The sequence below is a fragment of the Arachis ipaensis genome, chromosome B4 (assembly GCF_059453495.1).
Source record: "Arachis ipaensis isolate K30076 ecotype BB chromosome B4, ASM5945349v1, whole genome shotgun sequence".
NCBI lineage: Eukaryota > Viridiplantae > Streptophyta > Magnoliopsida > Fabales > Fabaceae > Arachis > Arachis ipaensis.
In genome coordinates, this window is record NC_142439.1 from 146,235,742 (window position 1) to 146,254,584 (window position 18,843).

Sequence of the window (18,843 nt, forward strand, 5' to 3'; positions counted from 1 at the left end):
CCTACAAAGTACAAAATATAGAAAATTGATAGCTTACGTAAAATTAGAAAAATAAATTAAAGAAAAAGTTTAAGGAACCAATAATAATATAAGCCAATTCTTTTTATTTTTTATTTTAAAATTCAAAAAATTAAAAATGTGTTTGGTTTGTATTTTTATTTTTTATTTTTATTTTTAATATTTTTTATTTTTTGAATTTTGTAAAAAAAATAAAAAAAGAGGTGATGAAAATAAAAAAATAGTACTTTATTATTTTTATTGTTTGTACTTTTTTCTTTACAAAATTCAAAAAATAGAAAATATTAAAAATAAAAACGCAAACCAAACACACCCTAAACTAAATATATAAAAAATAAAATCGTAACAATCGTCCAATCTAATATTTATTTTAAAATTAATAGGTTTGTTCAAAATTACAAATTAAATTTTTTTTAAAATTAAATAGAAATTTTAATTATTATTATTACTAATAATAATTTTATTTGGCTCTCGCATGCCATCACTGTCCCTTCATGTGCCTCTATTCTCACTTTCACATCTCTTAATTATACGGACTAAGCTAGTCAACATCCACCCAATTGATTCCAAAAACCCTTTTCCATTAACTTTATCTTTTTTTTTTCTCCTCTCTTTCATAACATTACAAGATATTTTCATTACAAGCACTATCATATAATATTTCTAATAAAAAAACCCGACTAATTTAGTTCGATTCAATAGAAGTTTCATGAGATAAATACAAATCTTTAAAGGAGTCTTTTACTTTTTTTAGTCATTAGTAGTTAAATCCAAGACCTCTAATTAAAGAGTGAAAATAGTCTGAATCAATTTTGCGTTAGTAGATTCTGTCCTTTCTTTATTTTGTTTTTGGTGAAAGTAGATTCTCTCCTTTTAGATGTTGGAAATCCTTGATGGGCCAGTGTTTTCCTGACCGGTCCCAGTATGTCGTTTGGTTCTTTCTTGGGCCTATACCCTTTGTTTTCTTTTGTTTTCTTTTTTTTGTCAAGATTTCTTTTATCTGTTTTTGTCCAAAATTTAGTTTAAAGGAAGTTTTAGTTTAAACTTTAAAATTAGAATATTTTTAAGGGTAAAAAACTCAAATAAACCAAGCTGAGAAGTTTATTACCCAAATCAGCCAAAACAAAAAATTTTTCAGCAATCCAACAATGACCATTTAAATATAATTCGAATCATATTGATTCGAACTACAAATGCATGTAATTCGAAACAACTTGCTTCGAATTACATTTGAATGGATATGCATGTAATTCGAATAAAGTAGATTCGAATTAGAGAAGGGTAAATCGAATTGACTCGATTTGAATTAGTAGGCTCACGTGACTCTATGGAGTTCGAATCATATTGATTCAAATTATTCAATATTGGTGACACTAGGTAGTTCGAATTAAGTTGATTCGAATTACTAGTGAGTTGCCTATATAATGCTACGTTAGTTGGATATATATCAAAAAAAATTTTCACATTCTTACTTGGATAGTTGAATATATATCTTATAGTTGATACAAAAGATATTTACTGTATAATTTTATTTTTCTAAAAATATTTTATATATATATATATTTTGATGATTACACAATTTTAGAAATATTTAAAAAGTATTATTAAAATTAAAATTATATTTTTTATTATTTGACAATAAAATTAAAAATTAAAAATTAGAGATTAATATTCTGTAACCAAATTTATATAATTAATGCTAAATAAGGCAAGTTTTGGCTGTTTTTTTTTGTCTACCTAACAATATTAATCCCTAATATTTTTGTTAGGGTACAAATTTGCCACCACAACTACCGGCTACCTAGCAATATTAATCCCTAATTTTTAATTTTTAATTTTATTGTCAAATAATAAAAAATATAATTTTAATTTTAATAATACTTTTTAAATATTTCTAAAATTGTGTAATCATCAAAATATATATATAATATTTTTAGAAAAATAAAATTATACAGTAAATATCTTTTGTATCAACTATAAGATATATATCCAACTATCCAAGTAAGAATGTGAAAAAAAATTGATATATATCCAACTAACGTAGCATTATATAGGCAATTCACTAGTAATTCGAATCAACTTAATTCGAACTACCTAGTGTCACCAACATTGAATAATTCGAATCAATATGATTCGAACTCCATAGAGTCACATGAGCCTATTAATTCGAATCGAGTCAATTCGATTTACCCTTCTCTAATTCGAATATACTTGATTCGAATTACATGCATATTCATTCAAACGTAATTCGAAGCAAGTTGTTTTGAATTACATGTATTTGTAGTTTGAATCATATTGATTCGAATTATATATAAATGGCCATTGGTAGATTGCTGAAATAATTTTTATTTTGGCTGATTTGGGTAATAAACTTTTCAGCTTGGTTTATTTAGATTTTTTACCCTATTGTTAACTTAACAAATGCCTGGAACTCTTAATGTTGGGTGTGTGAGTATGTAGTGCGGGTGAGTGTAATAATATTATAATATCTAGAGTTGTAAACTGTCTAATTCATTTTCTAACTAAAAAGAAATAAGTATATTTTTTATTCTTAAAATTTGTCAAAATTTTTTAAAATATTTATAAGTTTTATTTTGTTTTAATTTTGTCCCACAAATTTTCGATTTGTATTAAATATATTTCTGACGGCTAATTTTTAAAAAAATTTAAGATCAATTCAACAACAATTTCATAAAAAATAACCCTCAACACAAGTAAATCAGGCATAATTTTCATACATTATTGTTAGCTTGGTGTAAATTTTTTTGAAAATTTAGCCATCGATGGCATCTTTTATGCAAATGCAAAATTTTTAGGACAAAATTGAAACAAAATAAAATTTAGGGGTATTTTTGAAATTTTTACCAAATTTTAGGGACAAAAAAATACTTTACCCCAAAAAAAATTCTCATAATAGACTATATTAAAATCAATTAACATTAGAATTATTTAACATATCTAAATATTTATTATAAAATATTACATTTTAATTATTTCGATTCTCTTAATCCGCATAAATATCCTTTTATATTATATCATTCAACACAACTTGAATACACACAAATCCTTTCTCTACCGCTTTCTCTTACCTTTCTAACATCTCAAATGCTTAGAAAAATCATTCCAAGTGATATACTAAATAGTAAATTCCATATGAATTAAAAGCTTAATTAAGAATTGAACCAAAGTTAAGCATAAGGCCAAAACAGAGTCAACCCCTTGGTCTATACCAGCAAGTAGAGTAGGCAATAATAATAATAATAATAATAATAATAATAATAATAATAATAATAATAATAATGTTATATTTATACAAAATTAATTACTAAATCAGCTATTTATATAGAATATACGTTAAAATATGAATTACATATTGAAAATGATTAAAACAACGTATATATTTTATGAGTTTAATTTTGATGCACTGATAGTGTAAAACGTGCAATCACATCTATTATTTTAGACGACCATTTACACGATCAATATGAAATGTAGTTATTTTTTCTACTGTATCATTACGTAATTGGATGTACGTGTAAAACTATTTTACACTAACAGTGCATCAAAATTAAATTATGTATTTTATATAAAAATACATAATAACTAATTTAATGACTAATTTTATGTATACATATAACATTTTTTATAATCACAATTAAGAACGATACAAATGTGTATGTATAAACAATGCTTCATCACAATAATTCATCAAAATTTCCATTAAAAAGGAAACTCAGGGTTGAAAATCACAAATGTTCTCCAACTTGACAAATCAAAACATATTATTTACAGAAAAATGAAAAAAAAAATGGTATAAGTACAATTCTATTCCAACTTCAGGAGTCCTATATATGCAATCTTGATCTTCATATTTCTAAATTTTAACAATTTTGGTATAAAAGTAACAAAAAATTCCTTGGCTTAAGCTAAGGGAGTTTTCCCCTCTCTCAAGCAATCCAAATATGAGGAACTCAAACAATAAGACCAAATTCAAATCACTTAGTTTTATAATGTTAGCATCCACAAAAATCAATGAGATGGTGGAATAAAACTAAATGCTTCCTTAGTTTGAACACTATGAACTATGAAATTCATGTTGCAGCAGGTGAGAGCTTGACAGGTTTGTTTCGAACATTTTCGCCTACCGGAAAAGGGATCTGTGTTGTTAACAAAGTTAGTACAAAACATGTTGCTTGCTTTGCAAGAAAAGAAGAGAAGTGCATAGTTTAATGCATATAAGAGGAAACTCTGTACCTGGTCGCCGGCATTAGGACCATCAGTGTTGAAGAGGATCGGCCGGCAGCGCTTGTCCTCGTTCATCAAGCTTGAATTCTGGAAGTGAGCAATGAGTGCTGCTTTTCCTTGTATGCGAGCATATGCTAGTGTTGCCACTTTCTCACTGTTGAATTTCTCCCATTTCTTTCCATTGAACTCCTAAACAGAATTGCATCATACTAAGATTTTTAGTCTATAGTTCTTAGAATTGGAACAGATATATATTGTAAATCAGATAGTATCACTTTCTAGTTCATTTGGCTAACCTGATAAAATGGTATGATCAAGCTTGGATTAGTCATGTTGATGAATGCATATCCCATATTACATTTATTCTGCAATTAAGACAAAAAGGAATACCAAAATAGACATTATTAATAGTCCATTTTTCAGTTTGGAAAAGTTAGATGACAAAGAAGGGACAAATTTCTTTAAGTAAATGGTACTTGCTTTGAAATCAATTGGTAGATAAACAAAATCATAAGCTCCTTTATGGCACTCATCAATTGCAGCTAATAGCATCTTTGAAGTATACCTGCAAGTTAACAAATATGTAATTGGTGAGAAGGAAATGATCATATGCAGATAAAAAATAAAAGGCTGCATAAAAACACATTCTATGAAATATATGACTACACTTACTTGTTGGGAATGTTCTTTATCATAAGTGTTGTCCTGTTATCTTCGCCATTTTTAATGCGTTCGATGTCAAGTTCATACTGTTTAGTGTCTACCGGAGTTGATCTGCCTTGTCTCCGGCTTCTAGCGCGTTCTTTGTAAGTACCAAAAGAATTGATCATGGGAATCATATTATGTCTTCCATGAAACATCATTTCCCTATGATTATGGAATGGAAATCCAACATCCATAGGAAGGACTTGAAGGTCAACATAGTTTCCCCCAAGACTTGGAAACATATTTTGTGGATAGAAGTCCAAACAATGTGTTTCCCCTGCATAGGGATGTTGTCTATCCCAAATGTTATAGTTGGCTGCCGGAGCAGATTGCGCAAGGTGGCTATTCATGGAGACAACATTGCTGATCATATGTGGTGGTGACCTATGAACACCATGAAATCTTGGTAAGGTAGGAGCTGCACAAACTCCATCAAAATATGAGGGTGAATTTGGCCATGTCATTCCAACATGCTGATAAGAGTTGCTCCATTTGTATCGATGGCGAGGAAGAGAAAGGCCTCCATCAGCAGTAGAGGATTCAAAAACTGAGAAAAAAAGGGTGAGTTTAAGTTTAAGTTTAAGTTTAATCAATGGATTGAGAATCATAGTTAAGTTACTGGACTTAATACTCATTTGCACATTTTGACTTACCACAATCATTCAATTCCATGGGGTGTGCATTATAGTTTGCTTGACAGAACTTCCTGCTATTGCTATCTAGCCTTTCCTGTTTTTCAATATTGATGTTCGTCGCGAACTCGGATGGATTACAAAGGACACCATTTGGAACACTTGAAGAGACCCTATGAAGCAAAGAGGTTTTCAAGTAAGGAGCATGCATAGTTAGGTGAAATCGGCTACATGATTCAAACCACGCTATTGTTTCTTATTATAGAAAACAGTTGAATTGAGAATAGTACCTTTTAGAGTATCCTATTAGGCTTGGCTCAACCTTTAGCATCTTCCTAGCAGTATCATTTCTGTTTAAAGCTTCAAGTGCTGCCGTTGCAGCTCTCACATCATAAAATTCAATCAACTTGTGATGTGGACTCTGAGGTGTTTCAAAAATCTGCAGTTCACAAAGGTTACACAGAATTAACAAATAGTTTATCTTGATCAATATTTTTGCAACTAGTAAACTGGTAACCAAACTCACCTCTTTGATTTCTCCAAAAGGGCGAAACATTCGGCGAAGTTCATTATTTGTAATGGATAAATCATATAGAGAGACAGCAAGAGTGCCCTGATTAATTTCTTTCATGGAAGGATCATCCTGATAAAATTTCCACAAGCAAGGAATCACTAAAAGAGTATATGAAAATACTGCATTTTTTCTATGAGATGCATGATCATATTTTAACAGCTATATTGAATTTCAGTGCCTAACCTTTGGAATAAGATATTGAATGTCAAACGTCCTAAAGCCGAAAAATCCATTCCGGTGAGCCTGCATTGCATTCTGGGCAGCTCTGATATCATAATATGATGCTAACACAAATCCACATTGCTTGCAGGCATTGTAAACTCTCTGAATACCTCCAAATTGCTTCACAAAATGAAAATCAGTTATCATTACCTTTATATATTAAATAAATAATGACTGCATGAACTATAAAAGTCAAAGAAAACAAGAACACAAACCTCAAATAGAGCTTTCAATTCAGAATCTCCAACATCACTAGCAACATTTTTCACCAACAATGTTCTAGAAGGGTGTTCTCTTGCAATTGAGGTATTATAAAGCTCGAGTTTCGCTTTACAAGCATCATCATGGAATTCAGAATTCTTTTGTCCAGAAGATGAACTATCATCATGTCCTAAATCCATTCCTCCAACACTAGCAAAAAGATCCTGTTCATCTGATTCATCACCAGAACTATCTTTAACAAAGATTTCATGATCATCAGTCAGTCCAGCTAGCAAATCGTCGTCATCGATAGGGAGAAGATTCCCAATAGTTTGAGCCTCAAGTTCCTCAATAGAATCAAAAACCATCTCTTCCTCAGATTCAGGTGCAATATTATCAACTGAATGTCCATATAGAACACTATTTGCAGATAGTTTCACTGCACCAATAGGAGTTATATTAAGCCACATCATATTTGCTACTTCTTCTATTCCAAAATATCTGTTACTTTCAAAATTTGGTATTAAACAATTCAATGTATCAAATCTCCAAAGTCAATGACTCATTTATAATTGAATTTGGTACAATAAAGCTGATTCACTAATCAAGTAAATGAGAATTTACATTTGCTGTTAAACAACTCTGAAAGAGAACTAGAGAAGAGGTTGCTTTCATGCTGAGTGGAAATTACATCAATTTTATTCTTTTCTGAAAAAATTTGAAACAATATGTACACTCAAGTTAGGCCTTGCTCCTTCATCAAAATCTATGATTACAGAGAATCAAATAGATTAGTAACACTAACCATAGCAATTAGATAGGTTATCTGATTTCCAGAACTCATCTTGCTTCTGTCAAGAACAAAAGATGGTAGGTTAAATTTCTATAATTTTGCAAAACCTCTCACAATATAGCACCATGTTCAAAGCTTATATATACATAATCACATACCATAGTGGAAGGAGAAACATCTTCAAAGGAAAACAATGATGAAGAAAAATTTCTGGAGTTCATTGTTTCAGAAGGCATGTTGAATAATCCAAGTAATGTGTAGATATAGACCAAGAAAATCTAGAAATAATAGCTCTTTATATCTGTTGAGCATAGAGAAAAGAAAAATAAGGCAAGTTAATCATCCAAATATTTTTTGCCTACTCGGCAAGAAAACTGCGTGTAAAAACTTCTAGAATCTAGATAGCTTCCGAATTCAAATTATGGATTTGGAATTAAATTATCATTGATACATGGATAATTTAAATTAATTAAATCCATTGAATATAAGATATACTACTATAGTTAAATATCATGCGTTGAAGTAAATCCATTGAATCAAATGCACTTGGAAATTCACACGTTTACACATTATTGTATTAAATTGAAAAAAAAAAAAAATCTACCAATATTTTGAAAGATCATCAAGAGGATCACAAAAAACTTAAAAATTACTCCTTTTCTTCCACCGTTTCAAAACAAAATAAAAATAAAATATTGAAAAATATATTCTTTTGTCCAAGTAATTAACAATTATTTTAACATGGAAGTGGTATTAACTTGAAGACTTTGAAACCAAAACCAAACCTTCAGAAGTCCAAATTCCCAAAACCCTAATTTGAATTTTGAAGAATGAATTGCAATACCGTGTACCAAAAAGCACTTACCTTTATTTGTGGGAAAAAGGGAATGAATTGTTACAACAAAGAAATGGAAGCTAAGGAATCCGTTTAAATACATGCAAGCAATAAGAGGAGGAAGAAGAAGAAGAAGTGAGAGAAAGGAAAACGAATAAATTACGGCATAAGGCAAGGTGGGAATTTGGATAAGAGAAAAAAAAAAAGAGAGAAAGGTAACGTTTTGAAGGGATGTATGTGTGGCGTGCAAGATTTTCAATCCAAAACTTGTTCTAAGGAAACCCTTTTTATGTGTTTAATTTCTTTCTTATTTGTTTAAATTCCCTGCATTGCACGTTAACACAAAACAACAACACCCTTCTTCATCTTCATCACTCTTTCTTGTTCTGAGCTACCCCATTAACTGAAAATGTGTTTTTTGAGCTTCGGTGATGTTGCCGGAACTCTCAAACTTCCGGTGAGGTAGGAAGTTATCTGGGACAGATTAAAAATCCGTTTTTTATTTTGTTCGGTTTTGTTGGTTTAACGACTTCATGATCAGGTGTCGGAGATGTTTTTTTTTAAATTATTTTTTATTATTTTTTAATGTTTCAGTTGGAAGGAGGAGAATATAGTTGAGCTTCTCAGCTTCGTTTGACTTGTCCCAGATTTGCATGATTGTGTCATTAATGTTACTTCGCTGTTCTTCAGCTTAGCCACATCAAAATCTACACAAAGAAGAGAAAAACAAAAAGGGAAAATTACATTAAAAATAATTATTATATATTTATATATAAATATATCTGTTATAATTCGTTTTTATTATATATTTTATATTTTATGTGTTTTATCCTAGGAAACCCAAACACTTTTTTGATTTGTGGTATTCACGTGTAGAACACGACACTCATCGATACTTGTTAGACATGTGTGTATACGCTTAAACACACTTAAATATCAAATGTGTCTGTGTATTCAATTTTATTCTTAACATGTATTTTTTATATAAGTTTAGAAATAGTATATATTATTAATTATTAAAATAAAAATATTTTAAATACTTTATATAATTAAAACAAATATTAAAAATAATTAAAAGATTAATTTATATTTTAGTATTAATAAAAATATTAAAATATTATAATATAACGTGTCTCTGTATCTTATAAGAATTTTAAATTTGTGTGACCACATATCTTGTGTTGTGTAGTGTTCCATATCCGTATCGATTTCTGTAAATCATAAGTTTTACATTAGCAACTAATTTGATAATTAGTTTTTAATTTTTATTGTAAAATACTACAATTAACATAACATTGTTAAAAAAAAAAAACACTCAAAGATTACGTAACTTTCGTGAGAATGTGTGTCTGTGTGTAACATGGTTAAGACTTTAGAGGAAAAAAGAAGGAACTAATGTGGGAATTTAGTGTGGCTAATTCTGTCATTTGCTTAATCACGTAGTTAAAGTTATTTTTCATTTATTATGTTATATAAAATATTAAATACAAATATTTATATATGACTTCATGAAATAGAGAAATAAGATTAACGTTTCTTTTATTTTATTTTTTAAGATGGAAAAAAAAACTATATTATATTTTTTATTTATTCCATTTTTGACCATCTCAATTTTTTTTTTTTTGGGCTTAGTCCATCTCGATTGCTAATTACTTGGTTGACCCAAGAACAAACACAGCCATTCAAATAATAAAACCTCTCTTGACCAAAAACAAAATAATAAATAATAAAACCTGCCGAGTCCAAAAAAAAAAATAATAATAAAACCTGCAAGTACGATTTGGGCCAAACAAGCCATTCAAATAATAATTAAAAGGGTTTATCTATCATGTGTTTTAAAAGTATAGATTAACATTATAAATTGAAATTTTTTTTTGTTAAAAATACAAAAAATTTAAATTTTTAATATATTTATTTTATATCTATTAAATAAAAATTACTAATAGTAAGCTTGTTATGTATCCTAAAAAGCTACGTGTTAGCTAAATCCTAATTAGAATGATGAGTTATGATTTTCAACTATTTTTCCTTTATTAATAAAATTTATCTATTTTTTATTAACAACAAAGCTTAAAACCCAAAGAAAAACAAACTTCTTAAAAATGAGATGTCGATAAAATTGGTATAAAGACGAAAAAAAATATAAGAAGGTAAATTAAAGAACGCAAGATAGCCAAAAAATAAATTATAACTATAATTGGTCATTCCTTCTGCACAAGAGTTTGCATAATAGAATTTATTTATACACTATAAAAATTATTTTATTAAAATTGATCTATCATTAACAATAAATAAGAATACCTTATACAAAACATAAAAAGACAAATAGTAATAATAAATGTTGTTATTAGTATTTTTTTTTTATATTTTTTTCTCTTCCGTCTCAAATTTTTTTAGTTAGCCATTAGAATAATTAAGTTTATTCTCACTTAAAAATTAAGGATCTCTCAATATAGAAGATGAGTTTAGTTGAAAATTTAACAACTAGATGAACCTTATGTTTTACCAAATATAAAATGTTAATTTAAGATTTTTAAAAAAGATCAAATACCTCTTCAATAAATTTTATCAAATTCAGTTAAATTAGTAGAGTCGTAAACGCATTATCAAGTAAATACTGAACGGCTATTATGGCTTATTGTACACAAATAAATGACAGTGATCTCTTTGAATTAACACTCTCATTAATTAACTTTCCTAATTCACTAATTAATTATTGCAATTACGTTATGAATTCATGTTGTTTGTATTGTTGATGCATATATTTTCGATGTTGATGTTGTATTAGTATAATTTGATGCTTAATCATGGAATTCTTCGAGAGATTCCACTCTGGTCCCCCATCATTCAGGTCCACACAGAGAATATGACCTGCTACTTATCCTCTAATTCATAATTCAATAAACTATATTCAGAATTATTATCGATCCTTCCAACTTCGTTCATATTTTTATGATGATCTTTCAATTTAGCTAGAATAATATGACTATGGTGGTTAACTACAATTCATTTGATACATATTATTATAGTATTTGCATGTTAGAGAGAAAAGTTAGTTATTCATAGTTTATTATCTTCTTTTTCCCTCAAGTCAACGCTATAAATATAAGGCTTTAACCAAGAATTTTTAGTTAGGTTAAAGTGTTTTCTTTTCAATGGAAACTCAGGTGCAGTTAACTTCATGTGAAGTTGATAAATGAGAGTCGTTAGATGAAATTTTAGTCAAATTAGTCAAATCATCTAACTGCTTTCAGTTATCAACTTCACGTGAAGTCGACTGCAATTGAGTTTATACATTTCTTTTCTACAAAGTTATATTCAATTTTCTATAGTTGATTTTTTAAAATTATTTTTCTAAAAATAATCAAATTAATATTGGGGGTATAAAAAAAAGGACATTCATTTATTTTGTGTATTTTGTTCTCATTTAAATGATTAGTAAAACATATATTTATTCATACCAGTGTTTTTGTGCTAGCATAAATAAATATTGACTCCACATCACAACTTAAAAAGAATCAATAAATGAATCAATATTAAACTGAATTATTCAAATTGCTTTTATATATGGGTCACACACACCTTAGAGAAATGGCGTGTCACTGAAAATTAATTATTATCCTTGATGGTGTTAGACTAGTGCCTAATAGTGGTACTACCTTAATTAAGGTTTTGTCAAAAGGTTGCAAACACTAAAACTAAAAGTGGCTTTAATGGAGGGTCCATCCATTAAACACAAGCATTAGCCATTAAGCCAAGTATTTGAGAGGGGAATTATTCCTTAAGATAAGAGAGGTATTGAGAAAGAAAAAAAAAATGAATGGTTTTAATCTTAAGTGGTAGGGTTAGCATGCCCTTATCAACACCATGGTCCACCTTCCACACACAATTTATAGGCTTAAGAGTACTAATCACTTTTGAGGTTACCTATTTAAAAGGATGATTCTTTCATTATTCACCTTTGATTGATCCCTCAGAATAAAAATTGGAAAATAAATAATAAAGTAGTGGAGTAAAAACTGTGGGTGGTATTTAACTATTTATATTTTTATAAGTTACATTGAACCACCCCTAAACATGAAGAGAAAGGTACAATTCATGTTTGAAACGTTTAGAAAATGACCTAAATCAGGAGTTAGAAAAATACAAATTAGGATTTTTTTTTTTGTTGCCCACGGTATCTCCTAGTCCAACAGGTTAAGAATTAATTCGTCGCGGATCGGAGCTCCATTTAAAAGTCTGCCGCTGGCCAATAAGTTGCTGCATGCACAAGGCGGGATTCAAACTTCCGACACTTGCTTAAGTGAACGAGTGAGCTGACCACTCGACTAACCCAATTGGTTATACTAATTAGGATCTGATAGCATAAGATAATGAAATGAAAGTGCTGTTTCAGGAATTTGATGTCAAACCAACCCAGCAAGTAACCTTTTGCCAAGAAAGAAAACCCCATTAATTTTGAAGAATCAAAAGATAAGGATACGACCCCCAATAAATAGTAATCAATTATTAATTATTAGATTATATCATAAACAAAAACCTTGTTTAGGAGTTAAGGGCCAAGAACCTATTTAGTGTACACTAAAGCCAGTGAAAATTACTAAAAAACAAAAACCCTTAAAAATTTAGAAAAATAAAAACACCCCAATTACACTCATAAAGATCGCAAACCCTTTCTGTCTTTCTTTCTCTCTCTTTTTTCTCTCTCTCGTTCTTCAATTTTTTTTTTTTTCCTTTTTTTTCTTTTCTCTCTTTCAATCCTTAGTCTTACGGAGAAGCCATGAACTAAACCCAAACCCTCTCTTTAAAAACGCCGTAACGGGACTATCCCCAAAAAACACCGTCAGAAACCGACACGTGCGAGTCACGTGATTTTTAAAACCCTCTTTTCCATTATGGTTTTGGAGGAACGAGTTCTGTTTAACGGCGAACACGACGGAGCCGTCAACGGAGCGCAGCCAGTTTCCGCGGCTCCAGACGGCGGAGATGACGGCAAACCGACGGCGAGGCTGCCGCGGTGGACGCGGCAGGAGATCTTGGTACTAATTCAGGGAAAGACCGACGCCGAAACCAGGTTCCGACCTGGCCGGTCCGCCGTAGGTTCGCCGTCGATCGGTTCGCCGGAGCCTAAGTGGCAGCTGGTATCGTCGTACTGTAAGAAGCACGGCGTGAACCGCGAACCGGTTCAGTGTCGGAAACGGTGGAGCAACCTCGCCGGCGATTACAAGAAGATCAAGGTGCGTTTTTAGCTGCGTCGTGATTGGATTAAACTCAATTTCAGTTCAGAATTGCTTATTAATAAAAATCAGTTATCGAATTATGCGTTTGAATTTGAATAGTGTTTCTTTTTCTCTGTTTTCGCAAAACGTGGCTTTAAGGAGTGGGAGTCTAGGGCACGGGATGAAACGGAGTCGTTTTGGGTTATGAGAAACGATATGAGGAGGGAGAGAAAGTTACCGGGGTATTTTGATAAGGAGGTGTATGATATACTTGACGCTGCGGTTTCTCCGGCGTTGGCGGTGATTCCGGCGAGTTCTGCGACGGCGGCGAAGGTGGCGGAGGAAGTGGAAGGTGGTGATGATGCTGAGGTGCACATTTATGACAGTAATAGGAGGGTGAGTGTTGGTGGTGGAGGTGAGGATGGATTATTCTCTGATTCTGAGAGGGACGAGGTTTTTGTTTCTGGGAATAAGAATGTTCCTCATCCTGTTATTCCTATCTCAGGTTTGAAACTCTGCACTTATGAACTGCTGCAATGTTGCCGAAATTTATTGTTGTTTAGCTGATTAGCTGATAAGTGCAAAAATTGTAATTTTTAATATCAACTACTTCAATGGTATGAGTTTTTTCAATCTTATTTATTGTTTATAGTAATGGTGCTGTCTTGTTTGTTTTTACAATGACTGTGGAGTTTTCGGTTACAGGGATCAGACTAGTGAGACTACACTATTATCTGTCATATATCAATAATATTGTTTTGCTAAGAAGGTGGAAAAGTTGGGGGTGGTATTTGGATGACAGTGCATTCATTCTCTTTTTTTTTTCTTATTTATTTAACTTTTCCTGCCTTTCTCTTCTGATTTACAGCGGAGAAGCAGTATCAACCACCCCTCCAAGGGGAAGGCAATGCTCAAGGTAATGATGTGTTTCATTAGGATGAATTGATGATAGGTTGAGAATTGTGGATATTATTTTGTGAAGGAATGATATCGATAGTGCTTAGCTCAAGAAACATGTTGATTGTTCGCAAATGAACCTTGTGTTTGTTCCAATATGGCTTGTGTGTTCTGGGCACAACATTAATGTTTTAGTACAAAGGCTAAATTGTACCTGAAAAGCTAAAACAAGGAGACTGGTTTAATGTGTTTACTCTTGTTCACAATATGGTAAAATCTGACCTCCTAAGTAAAGCTGAAATTCATCAGTGACAACTTACTTCCTTTTTTTACTCTTTTCTTGATTAGCTTTTTCCTAATCCAGACTTGTAAGTTACAATAGAGCATTTTCTAACGATTATTTATGTGTAATTAGTATTTGACAAGTGTAATGTAATGAAATATAACGTATGATTGTTGCTTGAAATTTTGTTGAAAGCTCTGTAACACATGAATCTTCAGTAAATGAACTTGATTTGAAACTCCATACATGTGCATGAATAGTTTTTTACTGGGATATTGTGCACCTTTGAAGTAAGTCATTGAATAACACTACTTGTCCCAGTGTAACATTGTATATTTTTGGCAATCCACACATGTTACACTTACCTAAATGGTAATCAAGTATGTATCTTATATGACATGACTGGAAGAATTTTCTCCACAAAGTATAGATCCTTCTGTGCATAAGCTTTGATTATGCCCTTACTTGAGCTCCTGAGTTTTAGCTTAAGTACAGCTTCATGTATAAGGCATATGAGTAGGATCAAAGGTTAAAATTTTGACCATTACAATGTTACAGAGTTAAGTTCCATGATGACATTGTCAAATAGAATTTAATTTGTTTAGACATTTTCTTTTACCCTATAGATGCTACTAATGAGAAACAACCAGCTTCAAATCCGGATTCTACATCTCAAGGAGAACGAAAGAGGAAGCGGTTTTCAGTTGATTCGGAAGAAGAAACTCTGCAGAGTCAACTAATTGATGTGTTAGAAAAAAACGGCAGGATGCTGCGCGATCAACTCGAAGCTCAGAACGTCAATTTCCAATTGGATCGGCAACAGCAGAAAGACACAGCAAGTAACATTGTTGCTGTGCTGGATAAGCTTGCAGATGCTTTAGGAAGAATTGCTGATAAACTATGATGCAACAAGTTCAGAACACTAGAGCAGTGTACATAAAACACTTTTAGGTACCAGTGGTTTTCATCATTTATCAAGAGTAGCTTCTAGAAGAATATGTGCAGCATTTGCTTCCTCCATTTCCTCCCCTTTTTTTTTGCATATCTTTTGTGGTTGATTACTAGCATCCTAGGATTTTACAACACATTTGAAAAAATTGGAAAAATTGGAAGTTACTGCATTTATTGTTTTTCATAGATTAGTAGTATTTCAGCAGCCAATAATAGCGGTTGTACAGATGATGACACTATTGAAGATATTTTCTTAGTTGTCTTTCATTTTATGCTCTTGATTATATATTGTGAAAGAGATTATGGTTCATTGAATTGGCTCATTTTACTTTATGAAGTGCAAGGTGAAGGATATAGCACCAAAAGAAGTGTTATAGACTCCTTTAATCTAGAGTTAAATTTGCTTTGTCATGTAAGCTATATGTAGGAACAGGTAGGTTATACATTTTTTTTTTAATTTGAAAATTAGTAATGAAAAAACAAAAGACATTAGTATTCTACTATTATTTCCACCTTTTACATGTTAAGATATTAATTCTTTTCTCAATCAGAATCCTAATAATAAAAGAAGTGAAATATCTGGACAAAATTTCAAACCTATCTCGGTTTTGTTTGCCACTTAAAGTCCCATCATTCGATATTAAACTAATCTTAAGTAAGATTTTTGAGTAGAATTTATGCAACAAATAATTAGTTTTTATACAAAGAGCATAGTGATAGTGAAACTTATTTGTAGAAGTGTTAAATGCATAGTGTATGTACCTATAGAAGTACATACTTCATGCTGCTTCCATGCTTAATAGTTACTACTGTCCAGCAATTTTTTTTGTCTTTTTGTATTTTGGTTTTTACTTTAATCATGTTTTTGGCTCACAGTGAAAGTGGTAATGCAACAAATATCATGCTTACAAGTTCTTGGATTCTTTCATTTCCTTACTTTTATGCATTCAGCTTTGATTCCTTGATGTATATTACCTTATCATCTATCAAAATCAGGAATTCATGACAAAAAGAAAATTCGGAAAAATAAGATGGTTGTATAATTGTATGTACACAAACACAATTTTTTGAGATATTAAAAAGTAAATTCTTGTTAATTATATATAGGAATATATGAAACAAGATATAAAATTAGAAGGTTAATACATCCTCTTGTCCTTTCCCTTTTGTCTCTATAAGTTTACTTCTTAATTCATTATCAGTACATAACTTGTCAAATTTATTAGTTTGACCGAAAATTTTAGAACGTCATACAACTAAGACTGAATATATCATATAAATTGGATTGAATTGATTTTGTTTTCATTTTTACTTTTTATTTTTTGGGATAGGAAAAAGGTACTTGGATTACCATATTCTTCCTGAACTAATTAAGAAGGGCAAAAAAAAAAAAAAACTTTTGCTTAAATATTTATCAAGATACTTGCTATTAGTTTCATTCAAAATTGTTATGCTTAAAGGTAAGTAAACCAGTAATATATTTTGTTCATGTAATAATATAGCTTTTAGTCCTACAATTAATTATGGAATAAGTCATAAAACGTAGAATGTTAACTTTTCATTTCTCAACCAATAATGATTAGTATTTAATAAAACATTTTATTTTGAGAAATGCATTCCTAATTCTTTTTCTTATATTCCAAGATCCACTTTTTAATTTGAATATGGAAGCAAAAGTGGTGTTGGACTCAAATATGGGGAATACAGGTGCTTCACAGCCATGTAGTGTCAGTGGAACAGAACTCCATTTGATAAAAAATTGATATTCCATTTTTAGTAAACGGAATATGGGGAATATGTGTTTGATCCACTTTTTAATTTCGAGTTCTCCATCAGTAAACTGACGGTTCGAATTGCATTTGATATTCCATTTCATAAAAAAATTGACAACAACAAACAATCCAGAGGGTCCGTTTTCTAGCTTTCGAAATTCATATTTGCCCAACTACAAGTCGGACCATGCGATTTCTTAAGCAAAATTTTAAAATCAAACAACTCACATGGTCCGATTTATATACTCTGAGTTTTTTCAATTTTTTAACACAAATCGGACCCTCCAATTTGTGTACATTGAATTTTTTTCAACTTTTTAAACACAAATCGGACTCTCCCATTTGTGTACTCCCACAATTTTAAAAAACACAAAAAATTACTATGTTAAAGTATATCATTTATTTTGTTTTCATATCAAAATTTTTTTGGCTAATATCAGTGAATTTATTATTATTATTATTATTATTATTATTATTATTATTATTATTATTATTGGATTAGAAGGTTCAAAATTGAAAAAGAAACCAAACATGGAGCAAACAAACCACAAAAAATAAAGATCCAAGATTTGTTTGAGGAGCATTATTGTTGGGTCTAACACAACACACACATATTGATTTGGGATATGCCCTATATCCAAAATGGTAATAATAAAAGATAAAATAAAAAATGAAAAATGAAATGAATGAAGATGAGAGAGCATTGTTATTGGGGTTAGAGAGTGGGGCCCAAAAGATGGTCCAGGAAATGGAGGGAACTGAGGTTTAGGCCCACAAGACAGAGCAGACCATCTTCATACACGCGCCATTGTTGCGCGTGAGAGAACATTATCCATCAAACAAGGTGTTGGTATTGGTGTTTGTGTGTCACAGTGTTGGGTTGGTTGGAATAAGTAACTCCGTCCTCTTGTCGTACAACACATACAACGTTGTTTTTACTACCTAAGCTTCCTCCCTCTTCCCGTTTTTCACTTCTCAATATCATAATTCTCTTTGCTCTACTCATAAAGATTATGCCCCATTAATCTTTGAGTTTAATTTGATGTATTTATAGTGTAAAATATTTTATATAATTGTATAATTATATTTATTTTTTTAATAATTATTTAAACTATAAATATAAAAAATAGTTATTTTTGTTGATGTAATATTATATAATTGGATATACATATAAAATTATTTTTATATTGATAATGTATCAAAATTAAGTTTTTAATGTTTTGCATTAATATTTTACTAACCTAAGTAGTTTAATACAGTAGGTTTGATTAAACTATGTTTTATTTTAATATTTATAGAGGTATCAATTAGCATCTTTGAAATTTAAGTTATAAAATGCATAATGTTCTGAATTTTGTAACTAATGTCTTTTTTTTATTTTAAAGTTATATAAGTATGATAAATTGATTATATATATCATAAAATATGAGAAAGATTAATGTATAATTTAAAAAAAAAATATGTTTTATTATATATAATTTGTAAAAAGATATTTT

At 30.3% G+C, this 18,843-nt stretch overlaps 2 protein-coding genes across 3 annotated transcripts; one reads left to right on the forward strand and one right to left on the reverse strand.

The window, feature by feature from the left end:
* Positions 1–3,693: 3,693 nt before the first annotated feature.
* On the reverse strand, positions 3,694–8,389 carry LOC107635576 (protein MEI2-like 4). Of its 2 annotated transcripts, XM_016339082.3 has the most exons (14): positions 8,256–8,389; positions 7,549–7,691; positions 7,403–7,448; positions 7,222–7,305; positions 6,612–7,036; positions 6,358–6,516; positions 6,127–6,243; positions 5,891–6,039; positions 5,622–5,773; positions 4,936–5,515; positions 4,744–4,828; positions 4,560–4,628; positions 4,273–4,452; positions 3,694–4,175 (listed from the first exon to the last, which is right to left on the reverse strand). In XM_016339082.3, the coding sequence occupies exons 2-14, from the start codon at positions 7,624–7,626 to the stop codon at positions 4,110–4,112; spliced, it is 2,190 nt and encodes a 729-aa protein (XP_016194568.1). In that variant the 5' UTR covers positions 7,627–7,691; positions 8,256–8,389; the 3' UTR covers positions 3,694–4,109. The 2 variants fall into 2 exon arrangements, with proteins under 2 accessions (XP_016194568.1, XP_020977859.1); XM_021122200.2 differs by lacking the exon at positions 7,222–7,305.
* A 4,359-nt stretch (positions 8,390–12,748) lies between these two features.
* On the forward strand, positions 12,749–15,885 carry LOC107635577 (Homeodomain-like superfamily protein). Its single transcript, XM_016339083.3, has 4 exons — positions 12,749–13,462; positions 13,604–13,949; positions 14,313–14,360; positions 15,251–15,885. The coding sequence occupies exons 1-4, from the start codon at positions 13,121–13,123 to the stop codon at positions 15,526–15,528; spliced, it is 1,014 nt and encodes a 337-aa protein (XP_016194569.1). The 5' UTR covers positions 12,749–13,120; the 3' UTR covers positions 15,529–15,885.
* Positions 15,886–18,843: the final 2,958 nt, after the last annotated feature.

Coding starts and splice junctions, on each gene's coding strand:
- LOC107635576 (XM_016339082.3), bottom strand. CDS start 7,626: ATGCCTTCTGAAACAATGAACTCCAGAAATTTTTCTTCATCATTGTTT. Junction 7,449..7,548: donor ATGTTTCTCCTTCCACTATG/GTATGTGATTAT, acceptor TGTTCTTGACAG/AAGCAAGATGAGTTCTGGAA. Junction 5,516..5,621: donor CATGGAATTGAATGATTGTG/GTAAGTCAAAAT, acceptor TTTTTTTCTCAG/TTTTTGAATCCTCTACTGCT.
- LOC107635577 (XM_016339083.3), top strand. CDS start 13,121: ATGGTTTTGGAGGAACGAGTTCTGTTTAACGGCGAACACGACGGAGCC. Junction 13,463..13,603: donor GCGATTACAAGAAGATCAAG/GTGCGTTTTTAG, acceptor CGTGGCTTTAAG/GAGTGGGAGTCTAGGGCACG. Junction 13,950..14,312: donor TCCTGTTATTCCTATCTCAG/GTTTGAAACTCT, acceptor TCTGATTTACAG/CGGAGAAGCAGTATCAACCA.